We start from the raw sequence: 14,123 nt of genomic DNA, 5'->3' as shown, positions 1-14,123 counted from the left end.
GTGGCAGAGTTCCTTTGATTTGACTCTAGGCCTGCATTGTTAATCCACTGATCAGTTCAGTTATGTTCAGTCACTCAGTCGTGTCCAACTCTTTGCGACCCCATGAACCACAGCACGCCAGGCCTTCCTGTCCATCACCAACTCCTGGAGTTTACTCAAACTCATGTCTGTCGAGTTGGTGATGCCATCCAGCCATCTCATCCTCTGTCGTCCCCTTCTCCTCCTGCCCCCAATCCCTCCCAGCATCAGGGTCTTTTCCAATGAGTCATCTCTTCACATGAGGTGGCCAAAGTATTGGAGTTTCAGCTTCAGCATCAGTCCTTCCAAAGAACCTTTTAAACATGAGGATTAAAGGGCATTTCAAAAGCATACAGTTAATGTGGATCTTCAAATTACTGAGTTGAGTACATTTTGGGTTTTATCAGTTTCCTAAAATTTTTTAGAAATAATTTTCCTTTATGAAGAGACAGTTAAATTTTATAGCATAACGGGGAAAAGAGGTCAAATGGTGCAAATGTCTAATTCCTTAATCAGAGAAAATTCTTTAATATTAAAATGCCTGAAACTATTTATTAGATAAAGATACATGTAAATAATTGCATCTTTTTTCACTTTTTTTATTTTTAAGGTTAAGTAGTAGTCCCTCAAACCACATTTTTCTCAATTGAGACTCTAAAAACTCTTACAAAACATAGAGGATAGTAGTGAGTAGTCGCCCTTCACATATTTCTTTTGACCCCATTCAATCCAAAAGCCAAACAAATCTGTTACAAATAAATTGACTATGATTTTTCCAAACAATGTGTATGGATTACAGCTAAGAGTACTGTGCATATAGATATAAGCAATAGTATCTTAATGCTCTAACTACTCTTCCCTCCATCTTAATCATAACAAATCTTTGAAAAATGAAATGAAAAATACAGATTTTTGCCTACAGTTTCGAAGTACTCTGTCAGTCTTATAATGTGGATACAGAATGTTTGCTATTGACAGACAACATAAATTAAAACAAGTATTTGGAAGTAAGTAGACTTCTCCTATTCTGGTGTGTGTCTGTCCATCCATTTGTCCATCCCTAATGCTAACATGTCCTTTAGTCTTTGAAAAGGGAGCATGGGATTTACAATTTTGACTTGAAAATAGATAGTAATCATTATACAATTATCTAATTTATTGAATTAGAAATAAAAGAAAAATTCAGTTGTATAATTTTTAGAAGCAGAAAAACAAAATAGATTTGTAGGTAAGTTTGTTTGGTTTTTTAAGTTTTTAACTTTAGTTTGTGAGCAGCAGTTTATTTCCTATGTTTTTCTTAGTGCTTTCTGTAGCTATAGGGGGAAAATGTATAGCAAAATAGTTTGAGTTTTTCAACCAAACTTTCTTGTAAATCTAACAAATGCCTTCATTCACCAAGCTTTTGTTGAGTGGATTGTGTAAGGCATAAAGTTTCTATCACATTTGTTATTCAGTTGCCAAATCGTGTCCAGCTTTTTTGCAACCCCATGGACTGCAGCACTCCAGGCCTCCCTGTCCCTCTCTGTCTCCTGGAATTTGCCCAAGTTCATGTCCATTGAATCGGTGATTATATCCAATCATCTCATCTTCTGCCACCCTCTTCGCCTTTTGCCTTCAATCTTTCCCAGCATCAGGGTCTTTTCCAGTGAGTCAGCTATTAACATCAGGTAGCCTAAGTATTGGAGCATCAGTCCTTCCAATGTGTATTCAGGGTTGACTTCCTTTGGGATTGATTGATTTGATCTCCTTGTTGTCCAGGGGACATAGACGATACTCAGTAAGTTTTTGTCAAATGTTTACTTTGTTCCAGTAAAATATTGCTGGATATCAGAAACACAGAGATAAATACATCGTCTTCCCTCTTCTCGAAAGGTATATTTGCTAGAGGGAAAGAGCTGCTTAACAACTAATTTGGTAAAAGACCTGTTGCTAAAAAAAAAAAAAAAAAACCTGTTGCTTGTGCAGATTTGCAAAATTATGTCAAATTTGAGGGTTCTAAAGTCTTCTCAAGTAGTATAAACAAAGGCGGCTAGTAGTAACAGGTAACTTACCCAACTGGGAGCATGGTGTCCGGTGGATAAAGTTATTATACATACTTGTGGCTATTGTAATGGCAACCCACTCCAGGACGGAGGAGCTTGGTGCAGGCTACTGTCCATGGGGTTGCAAAGAGTCGGGCACGACTGAGCGACTTCACTTTCTCTTTCTTTTATGTTTTAATTAAAGAATTTCCGTCTAAACACATGAAGCCTTTTCCTTTGAACTATCTTCACTGTAGTTCTTTTTTTTTTTTACTGCAGTTCTTTTTTCCAGTTTTATTGCCGTATAATTGACATACAGCACTGTATAAGTGTACAGCATAAAAGTTTACTTACATATATCTTGAAATGATTACCACAAGTTGGTTAATACCCATCATCTCATATACATGGAAGATAAAAGTAAACTTTTCCTTGTGATAAGAATGCTTAGAATTTACTCTCTTAGCAACTTTCATAAATATCATGCATTGTTAAGTATACTTATGTCATACATCCCTAGTAATTATTTGTCTTATAACTGGAAGTTTTTAATCACTTGACCACCTTTTTCCAATTCTCCTTCCTCTCACTCCCACCTTTGATAGCCACAAATCTTATCTCTCTCTTCTTATTTTATGAATTTGGTTTTGTTTCTTTGTTTTTTTAGATATAACTTGTTTATCTATTCATCCATCAGTGGACACTTCCCATGTCTTGTCTATTGTATATAATGCTGCTATAAACATGGGGATGCAGATATCACAACATGGTGTTTGTTTCCATAGTGGCTGCAACAGTTTACATTCTTACCAGTAGTGCACAAGGGTCTCCTTTTCGCCATATCCTCTTTAATTTCTGCTATCTTTTGCCTCTTTGATGCTAGTCAAAACCGATATGAGGTGTTCTAACAGATATGAGGTGTTTTGGAGTGTTCTGTATTATTTTAGATATTAATCCTTTATCAGATATACGGTTTGTAAATATTTTCTCCCATTCTGTAGGTTGTCTCTTCATTTTATTGATGGTTTTCTTTGCCGTACAGAAGCTTCTGAGTTTAATGTAGTCCCACCTGTTTATTTCTAATCTTGTTGCTTATGCTTTAGATGTCCAGAGTATCATTCCTAAGACCTACATCAGGGTATTTCTTTTTCCTATGTTTTCTTCTAGTAGTTTCATTGTTTCAGGTGTTACATTTAAGCCTTTAGTCCATTCAAATAAACTTTTCTGAGTGGTATAGATAGGGGCCTAGTGTCGTTCTTTTATACATGAGCTCTTTTAGAACCTTGATACTGGAAAGAACTAAAAGCTTGTTCTTTACGACTGAGAGGATTTTTATTGTTTTTGATAATTTCCATAAAGTATTTTGTAATATTCTTTGAGAGACTTTCTTTCCAAAATCAAGCACCACTGTAAATTTGTCTTAGTGGTGTGGTGGTAGTAAAAGCTGTAAAACCTGTGAGCAATAGGACCCTATTATCGGGAGTCTTATTTTTCATGTTTCAAAAATATATCAGAAATCATGCACTGCAATATGCATGTATAGGCCAAACATGACTAATAGGCCATAATATGACTAGAAAGGCCAAAAGGACAGGTTGCTTTTTGCTTTGGATTAGAAATAGCATCAACCATTAGTAAGATTGGTGTAAGTGAAAGTTAGCTCAGTTGTGTCTGACTCTGTGATCCCATGGACTGTAGCCCAACGGGCTCCTCTGTCCATGGAATTCTCCAGGCAAGAGTACTGGAGTAGGTTGCCATTTCCTTCTCCAGGGGATCTTCCCGACCAAGGGATTGAACCCAGATCTCCTGCGTTGCAGGCAGATTCTTTTACCGTTTGAGCCATATTCATCAATCAAATGTAACTGGAAGCCTTCCCAAACTCACTCCCAAAAACAAGCTGTGGCTCTTCCCTCTTCATGCTTCTTTCACTTCAGTTCCCACATGATGCTGAAAGGATCTTTTTACCAGTCTCTGTGAAATATAAGTTGTAAAGCATTTAATCAACAAAGGAAAAGGGTCTTCCTATTTTCCTTGAAAGCTTCGAACTTGTTCTCACCATTAAGATAGATTCTAATTAGCTATTTCCTTTGCTCGGATTGCTCTTCCCCCAGAAATTCAAATGGCTTGCTTCCTCATTTTAACAAAAGTCTCAGCTCAGATAATACCTTCTATCATGTTTTGTTTTAATATATATTTATTTTTTATTTATTTTTCTGCACCGGGTCTTAGTTGCGGCAAGTAGGACCTCTGATTTTGTTGCCACCAGCGGGGTTTAGTTGTGGCATGTAAACTCAGTAGTTGCAGCTTCTGGGATTAAGTTCCCTGACCAGAGATCAAACCCTGGCCCCCTGCGTTTACAAGAGTGGAGTCTTAACCACTGAAGCTTCAGGGAAGTCCTATCCTGGTTTATTTTCACCACAGCACATTACTCTCTTCTGTCTTTGTTTTTGCTTATTGAGAGTTTGCCATACTGAAGCTGGAGTTTCATGAGATCAGAAACATTGTCTAATTTTTTCCTTGCTGCATTTTTAGGGGCTTGGAGAATCCTGAAACATAATATTTGAAGGAATTTGTGAGTTTGTTTGTTTTTGTTAACATTTTCATGATCCTTGGGTTAAAGTAAATAAGACAGGCATGATACTTGTCTCCAGGTTTTGTACTTTTTTTTGATATGAAAGTCTCTCAGTCGCGTCCGACTCTGCAAATTCTCCAGGCCAGAGTACTGGCGTGGGTAGCCCCTGTTCCCTTCTCCAGAGGATTTTCCCAACCCAGGGATCAAACCCAGGTCCCCTGCATTGTAAACAGATTCTTTTCCAGCTGGAGTTGTGTTTCATTGGGAGCCTAAATGAGTCTAAAAGTGATATAAAATTAGTATGTATTGGATATATCTGTTATTTGCTTTCATATATTAGTTATTTGCCTTTAGCTATTTCATTTCTATGGAAAACAGACAATAATAACACAAGGTAATTACGTATTCAACCTATCTATTAGACCTAACAGGATCTTCAAAATTATAATTCAACTCCTTACTCAGCTTCTGACCAAAGTAGGTTCTTAAAAGTGAAGTGAAATTTCCTCAAGTCACACTTAATTAATAACAAGGTAGTATTTTATCTTAAGCCAGTCTTCTGGCTCTAAGTCCAGTATTGTTTTTAGCTGCTAGATAATTTGAAAATAAAATACTCAGGAATCCTCCTTATTAGAATTCTTTTTTGCCACTCTGTTTCACTGTCTGGAAGCACCATCTATCTGTATGTCCAGTAAGTTTTTATGTATAACTTGACTTCTGATGATTTAAGAGATTTATCTTGTCATAGAACTATGTGGTTGTTTGGTTGGTTGGTTGGTTTTGGCCTAAATTTGTAATTTTAATCATATAATGTGTCAAACATACAGAAAACTGTGGAATAATAGAAAAGATTTCTATGTATCCACTGCAAAGAATAAAAAGATGTTAACAGTAAAAAAAAAAAAAAGGACAACCATGACCCAGTCCTTGTGTCCATTTGTCCTTTTGTCATAGAACAGTGTAGCATGCCTTGGTGCATGGTAGCCACTTCTAATGAGAGTTCAACTTGTCAGGTGACAAAACTGAAGCAATTTAGCAAGGACTTTAATGCCATTTATTCAAGGGAAAACAACTCATGGATTGGGGGAATACAGTGCCTGACAAGCATGGAGCACTCATCCCAAGGGATGAGGGTTTTATAGAAATGAGAAGAGACATTGGCCAGGAGGTGGAGAATTTCCTTATAAGCTAGCAGGTCTTATTTTCTAGGACGAAGAAAGCTAGCTAAAACTGAGTTGGAAGATTGCGAATTTGTATGTTAGTTTTCCTTAACAGGTGTTTCCTGTAAGTGCAGGCCGACTTGGGTTTAGATTTGTTGCATGGACCAGGTCACTGTGGCAGCCTCCATTTTGTAGGTACTGATATAGTGATTAACTGATTAACTTTATCAAACAAGAATCTGTATTTCGCAGTTACATAAGTACTATTCAAAATAAGAAAATTACTTGACATGTTTTACATTAACAGATAGACATTAATGAATAACATGCAATTAGTTGTAATTAGTAATTTTGCCAGACTTATAGTCAACTTACCATTCTCTTTGTATAACAGCTAGGAGAAATGGCTTAACTGGTAAGTAAACCTAGCCAGTTGGCTCTACATCCAAATCTCAATAACTTTAGTTTCTAATCTCTCACAAATCACACTCTCAGTTGCATTATTCCATAGACGTATTTACTATCAAAAATAATCTGTAAGGCCTCAGATTTTGGCCTCCAGGCGTATTTAGGATCAAGTAATTATTTAATAATTGTCAGAATAAATGACACTTATTTAATTAACATTTATTTGTGCGTGTGTTCAACACATTTATTGGGCACTGGCTGTGTGACAGACATTGTGCTAGATCCTAAACTGACCCAGGAAACTTGGAAGCTTTTGGCAGGGGAATACTTGTCAATATAACAAATATTTTTTGCCTCTGTCCTTGGGTGGAGAGAAGGAAACCTTATCTCTGCTTGAGGAAGTTTCCTCACTAGGTGAGGAAAGCCTTATGAAGGATAACAGATAAAATGAGGGAGGTCATTAATAATTTGTGGAAAGACACAGCGAAGTAAAAGATTTTGTCAGGTTTGGGGAACTGCAAGTCTTTAGATAACACTGGATGAAAGTGGGAGAATAGTTCACATGAGGTTGAAAAAGTAGGCAAGGATCTTTTTATGATCAAAATTACTTTAAGCAAGAAATGCATGTAAAGAAAGTTTTTCTGTAGAAATTTTAGATAACATACTTGAACATATTTGGATTCTGTAAAATATTCTTTAAAAAAGTGAATTTGTTAAAGCACTAGTGAGTGTAACAATGTATCTTTTTCTGAAGATTTTAGTGCCAAAGCATACTCGTTGCAAATTTAGTATTACAAGGATGTGTGTATATAGTAAAGAGAAAATTTTATAGTAGTGGGGAGGAAAATCTTGATAGTTAGGGTTAAATTTCATTAAACCAGATCTGTAGAGGATACTCTGTACAAAGAAATACCGTGGGCATTTTAAATAAGAATAGTTGCTTAAGTGTGCAGTTTTTGTCGGGGAGTGGAGGCGCGCTTTAAAAAAAAGAAAGAAAAAAGTTAATGCCTTCCACCTTTCTTCTCTTTTTAGGAAAGGGGAAAAAAGGAGCAAAGAGAGACGGAGATAAGGCCTGTCACTAGACAGTAGCCCCTTCTCGCGTATTTTCCGGTTGCGAGCACGGCTCGCTGGGCCGGCAGGGGCGGAGCCGACGGTGACGCACCCGTGCGCCGCAAGGCATTGTGGGGAGCTCGGGCCGCGAGTGAGGTGGTTGGAGGCGAGGTGGGGGCGGCCGTTTGTTTTCTCGTGGGCTCGAACTCGCGCGTTCTCTTCCTTCCCCGCGGCGAGCGGCGGGGCGGAGAAACGGCGGCGACGGCAGCAGGAGCAGCTGTAGCTTCGGACACCGTGCTGTGCCTTTTCCGGCGAATGGTTCCTCTTCCCCCTCCCTCTCACTGTTTGTTGTGTCTTTGGTGTGTTAAAGCAGGAGCAAGACCGCGAGCAGCGCCATGAGCAACACCACCATCGTCCCCAGCACTGCGGGCCCGGGCCCCAGCGGCGGGCCGGGGGGCGGCGGCGGCGGCGGCGGCGGTGGCGGCGGCACCGAGGTAATCCAGGTGACTAATGTCTCCCCGAGCGCTAGCTCTGAGCAGATGCGGACCCTCTTCGGTTTCCTAGGCAAGATCGACGAACTGCGCCTCTTCCCGCCTGAGTGAGTATCGTCCACCATCACGGTTTTTGCTAACTCCTCCCCACCCTGGGCCTACCCATAGCGTTTCCTGCAGGCCCTTGTCTCTGCCTCCCTGGGCTAGGCTGCTTCAGTTGAGGTTGGCTATTGGGTTTTCTTATGAAAGAAATCTGTGCATTAGACCTATTGATGCAAAGAGGCAGGGCCAGGGTTTGGGGGTTTAGGAGACAACTGGCTTCTAATCTTGGTTGGTTTTTTTTTTTTTTTTTTCTCTGTAAATTGTTCCTGCGTGGTCATTAAAAACAAGACAAACTCCATTTTATGTATCTTGTATAGGTTAATCTCTCAAAAAAAAAAAAACCAAGCGTTTGAATTCTTTGAAAAGTAATAAAAATTTTCGTTTCTGTGTTATTTTTGATATTGAATTTTATGAACTGTTCAGTTACTGCTAAATATTGTTAAGTGATTCTAGCCCATTGAACATAATTCAGTTAATACTCTTGACATTCAGTGAGCCTGAGTACTTTTTAAAATGAGAAGAGTTACAGCTGAAATCTCATATTTCCCTTTGTTTAAATAACGTACACATTTTTTATATTCTAGAATTGTTCTTCAGAAGGAATTTTTTAGAACGTTAAACTTTTTAAATTTGGAGTGTACAGGTTTTTGTTTTTATCCTGTTGTCTTACATTTCTTATTTTTATCACAGATGTGTTAAATGAGTGCAATAATTGTAAGAAATGAAGCTATAACAAGATGTGATAAATACTAGAGCAAAAATTTGAAATAATAAAACAGTCCAGTGCTCCTTGGGAAGAGTGAAAATTCAGATTTTACTATCAGTGGGTACTCAGTTCCAGCTGTACCATAAGTTTTTTGTGATGCCACTTAAGTACTAAACAGGAGATTGGAATCCTCAAAGAATCCAATGTTGTGGATGTAATGAATCTTTAATAACCTGGGCATGATAAATCTGTGTGCTTCTCTAAGTAGATCATACTGCAGTCGGTATTTAATACGGTATTTCATCATGTTTTCCTTAAAGTATTTTCAGATAATAATGTTTTCAGGTGCTGTGTTGTCTTTAATTTGGGGGTATTATACATATGGAGGGAGGTTTAGAGTTAAATTAACTTACATGAAGTGTAGAATTCTAGGAACAAACTCTTTGTTGAAGTTATTTTACACAGGTATTTATTTTGACAATGAAGGACAAATGGCTTTCATAATAAGAACTTACAGAAATGGGTATTTTGCTGTTACTTTCTCCCAACGTTCCTTTTATCGTTAGTAGTATTAATTAATGGTAAAATGGCAGGAAATGAAAGTGACACATCTGATTATTATTGATTACTTGATTGCAGTAATGTTATTTCTCAAAGTGTATGAGATGATGGACTTATTTATAAGAAAATTGTTTCCAATCCCACAAGTCATTAAGAATTTTTTTTAGAGTTGCTGACTATGAAACGGTTTTCTTGTGAAAATGTTCTTTTTATGATACTTTCATTAAAAAATGACAGGGAAAAAAAAAAAGATGACAGAAGTGTGGGATGTTACCTTGTCTGTGTCTCAAGGGGGAGTCATGGTAGAACAGACTGGCTTTTTGATTTGTAGTCGATGGAATGGTTCCATCCTAATCAGGAAGAGTTGTGTGTTGCAGGTAACTTGATCTCTGGGGTGCTATGCATTAAGAGGATTTTTTTCCTACATTGAGAAGAATAAATACTGACACATTTTTGCTCTGACTCCTTCATATATGCACCCATGTACAGATCATTTTCTTTTCTGAAAATATGTAAGCTTATAATGTAGTGAATTTTACATTACTTTAGTGGCCTTTCCGAATTGAATAGTATGAATGTAGATCCTTTTGTTCATTTAATATTATATGTGTGTATGAATATATAGATTTTTCTTTTCTTTCTTTTTTTTTTTTTTTTTTTTTACTAATTTAAGTTTTAATAGCTATTCTGACCTGCACAATTTGGAAATACTTTATTGATGGTTTCTTTAAGCTCCCTACAGTGTTCAGTAGTAGTTTGTCGCAGATAATGTGTTATGGAGTCCTAATAGTCTAAAAGGGATTCATCTTTCCAAAAGTACTCCAAAAATTTACTCTTACTCATAAAATAAGATCAAATGACTTATTACTTGAAATTCTATTGGTTGTAAATATATTTGTTGCTTGATTTCTTTCTTTTTTTTTTTAAATGGGTATATGTTTCTCCCAGGGGGTGTTCATATCCACCTGGAACTCTGACAGGCTTGCTTTCTTTTGTTGTTCAAATGTCACCGATTCACGCAGTATAAAAATGCAACTGCTCCCTGACTTCTCTGATTCAATTTAATTGCTTTTTCTCTGTAGAGCTGTTCACCAACTGACAAGTTTAACTCCTCTGTCTTCTAGAATAAGGTTCCTTGGGGTCAGCAACATCCCTTGAGGGGCACTTTTAAAGTATTATGTAACTGAGCTCCAATCCACACCTACTGAAATCCTAATTTTAGCCCCAAATTCCTGTTTGTAGGGAAAATTCCTGGGATCACAAACATTTCACTGAGAACCTCAAGAAGGTGTCTCCCCTTGTTTTATTATCAAATTCTCCTATTTCTTGATTTTATTTAAGCCAGAAATTGCTAACTTAAAATTCCATGCAGTGATAACGGCCTGTCTTTATAACAAGTAGTATTTTATGCCTCTTTTCAGTATGATAGCCTTATATATTCAGAGGGGACTAAGCCTTGTATCCTGTTTTACAAATGAGTGAACTGAAATTCACATAGATTTCTACCAGTGTCAGAACTAGTATTTGAAACCTAATGTGATTCTTTTCTACCACTTCATCATGATTTCCTTCAAAGCCAAGCAACTTGTGAGTGGAATCATTCTTTTACACCTAATAGGTATTCTTCAAATGCTTGATTTTAGTGAGGTATCAGTGGAGAAAGTCACTGGAATGCTTATCAGGTAATGATCCTTGAGAAGCATATGTCAGTTACTCAATAACTGAAGACTTCTGTAACACCGCAGATAAATCCATTACTATGTTCTCAGGGACCAAAAAGAGATACTTTAATGATCATATAAGTAACAGTATAGTTAGGTAAGGGAGAGAACATAATTTATCTTGAAAAATTTTTAATTTAAAAATAAAAAATATTTTAAAATATAAAATCTACATTTAAAACTAAATGCAACAATTTACTGTATTTTTTTAGAACTAAATAAGAACACATGAGGGAAAGAGGATGTGAGGTCAACAGAGTTGTTAATTTTGTCACAGACTTGCTGTTTTGTGGGGCTTAAGAGATACTTTGTGTATAAGCTCAAAATTCTATGCTCTAAAATGGTTAGCTCAATATTTAAGATGAGGTTGAAAAAACTGACCCAGACCAGAATTTCTACTTGAGCAGTCATGAATATCCGTTAAGGATCTTGTTAAGAATCAGAGCCTTCCTATGAAAAGGATTCTCACATTCAGTGGGCTTGAGGTGGAAAAGTCATCTGAATTTTTACGTGTGCGTCCCAGAAGATTCTGAAACAAGCCTCAGAGGTCACTAAGAGACTAGACAGAGTACCACCACCACTCTTAGATACAGGATGGCAGCGTCACACAAGGCGCCCTTTTCCCTATCTTGTTCCTCAGTTCTTTTCACCTGCACTGCCTCTTCTATATTAATTCTTAAAGGTAAGGATATCTCAAAGGTAAATTATGTTTAATTCTTAACAGTCATATTTTTAGCAGTGGTACTTGCACAAGATCCTAGGGTGGGAAAATTTCCAATGTCAGTTCTTAACGTCTCTTACTGGTTTTAACTGAGAAAATGTGACAGTATAAATTGCAGGACCAAACGGCAGTGGCTTTAAACGACATTTTAAAGTGGGGCGAGATGAATTATCTGCCCTTCTGAGTCTTTACTGTACTTTCCCATAATATTTAAATTGTTCATATTTTATCTTTACCGCACCACCACTTACAGGTGTGATAGAGTAGTCAAATAATGTTGCACACACATGAGTGGATAGAAAAAAATGTGAACATTTAAGATCACTAAATGGAAATATATTGGGAGCACATAGGCATACTTTCCTAATTTTTTAGAACGAACCTTTGATTGATTGTATTCTTTAGTAACCTGATACTTGATAGTCACATTTGCGTTGAGTTATATGACAGTAGGTGGTGTCAGAGAAGTAGTGGATGTCCCTTTTCTTATTGGGGTAAAATCGCCTCACAGTGTTGTGTTCGTTTCTGCTCTTCCGCAAAGAATCAGCCGTGTGTATACACATACCCCTCCCTGGATCTCCATCCCACCCGGCTGGCTTGGCGCAGAGCACGGAACTGAGCTGCGCTGTACGGCAGCTTCCTACTGGCTGTTTTACACATGGTGGTGTGTATCTGTCAGCGTACTCTGCCAGTTGATCCCACTGTCCCCACCCATGTCTACATGTCCCTTCCCTATGTCTGCATCTCTATACCTGCCCTGCAAATAGGAACAAAATTGGGTCATTGGTAGAGATGTATAGTAGCGTCACTTTTTACGAAATGTAAATGCTTATTTAGAACATAAAATGATAGAATTTGAAAGAGCTTTTTAATTTAGTTGTAAAAATGTGCCTGTCAGAAATAGTAAGAGCTATGTAGCCCTAGTACTAGTGATGAAAAAGCATTATTTTCACTATACTGGGTACAACATTTTAAAATTTCAGAACAGTGTTGCTTCACATTAAAAAAAATTGTATCCTTTCAAAAAAAACCATCTTCCAGTAAAGTTCTGTAGCAGTATGGCTTAAATCCATTTCAGTGCATACATTGACAGCTTTGCTTTGAACCTAGATTAGCATCTGTGCTAATAAGGGCAATGCCTTTAAGAAAACTTAACATTGTAAGAGGTTAGAGTTCTCAGAGTATAGATTGATGTTGGTAAGAAGTTTTTATTTTCATATCGTGCCCAAATTATAAGAAAATGTTTCAACACTTAATCTGAAACACTTAGTGTGACCAATCTGGTGTAATCCAATTTTTATATATACATGAAAATCTCGCTTACTTAGAAAAGTTGACAATTACCCCCTTCTAATAATTCAAAAGTATTATGGGATTTCCCTCATTATTGAGTCTGAAAATATAATTGGCTTGTTAAAGCAGTGGTTCTTTACACTGGGTGCATATAAAAATCGTCAGGGAGAATTAAAGATGGCATCATTCAGTACTTCTTTCATCAGAGATCTTGATTTAATTGTAGTCCTCCCCCCACTTCAAAGATTCTAATATAAACCTGGGATAATGTGATTACTTTAGTTCATTGATTTTCAGATAGCTTTTGGTTTGGTGTTAGAGAGCAAAGAAACCCTTACCTTATTTAATCTTTCCTTCCACAAAAAGTTTAGTGGCAGAAGTTTAACTGTCTTATATTTTTTTAAAAAAACCTGCTCCCTTCCTAATCTTATCTTGCTTAGAGCGACTGTTGCTTGTACCTTAGCTTGTTTTTGTTTTACAAAAACAAGTTGCCAAGAAAAGTGATTTTTTGTTAATTGAAATTTTGGGTAATAGTTGGGGGGGGGGAGTATTATTCCCATGAGTACTTTATTTTTTTCTCTGTGTGAAAGTGCTCTGAGAGACCCATAACTATTTATAATGCCTGGAAGTTTTAATAAGCTGTAGATGAAAGAGGACAGGGCATTTAGTAGGCAGGTCAAGAAAACTCATTGATTGTCAGAGATGTACTTGACCATAATATTCTTCTGTCCCTGAAATGGAAAATGTTTGTTTTTAGCTCTAAAAAGTTAGCCATAATGAAAAGTTTTCCAAGCCAAAACTAGTTACTTGCTATTTGTATTTTAAAATGGCTGGTATTGATACTATGAAATAAATGTTGACATTTTGGTGATCTGTTCAGACTCTTGAGACTGGTTTCTAACTTTTTTTAACTTGATGTGTTCTGAATTTAAACACTGATTGTTTTGGGTATGATTTTCTATAGTCAGTTCTGTGGATAGTACTTTATTGAAAAATGCCATGTGTTTTTTGAACTGGTTAGTATGTGTGCAGTTATGTATTCCTCTGCCTCTTAAGCTTTTGGAATGCAGGTATTTGTGAGTCATTCATTTGTGTTTTTGCTTATAATTTCCTCTTCTTTATGTTATCTGTGTATTTTTTAGTGATTCGCCTTTACCAGTCTCCTCCCGAGTCTGCTTTGTTAAGTTCCATGATCCGGACTCAGCAGTTGTGGCACAGCATCTGACAAACACTGTATTCGTTGACAGAGCTTTGATAGTCGTACCATATGCAGAAGGTTTGTGCTTTGTTTAACTACCT

The 14,123-nt window shown here is 37.0% G+C and overlaps 1 protein-coding gene across 5 annotated transcripts in view; it reads left to right on the top strand.

Moving 5' to 3' along the window:
• The window catches only part of SRSF11 (serine and arginine rich splicing factor 11), a 50,167-nt gene that overhangs the window by 5,974 nt on the left and 30,070 nt on the right, over positions 1–14,123 (top strand). For 2 of the 5 annotated variants that reach the window (XM_065911128.1, XM_065911090.1), the window contains exons 2-3: positions 7,603–7,827; positions 13,967–14,100. In XM_065911128.1, coding sequence (XP_065767200.1) covers positions 7,625–7,827; positions 13,967–14,100 — 337 coding nt within the window. In that variant the 5' untranslated portion in view covers positions 7,603–7,624. Of the gene's footprint in view, positions 1–7,377; positions 7,828–13,966; positions 14,101–14,123 lie in introns of those variants that run through there. The other 3 variants (XM_065911082.1, XM_065911098.1, XM_065911108.1) reach the window with 3 other exon arrangements.

This window comes from Muntiacus reevesi, chromosome 1 (genome assembly GCF_963930625.1).
Source record: "Muntiacus reevesi chromosome 1, mMunRee1.1, whole genome shotgun sequence".
Lineage (NCBI taxonomy): Eukaryota > Metazoa > Chordata > Mammalia > Artiodactyla > Cervidae > Muntiacus > Muntiacus reevesi.
The sequence above is the reverse complement of the archived record's forward strand: the minus strand, read 5'-3'. Positions and strand labels throughout refer to the sequence as shown.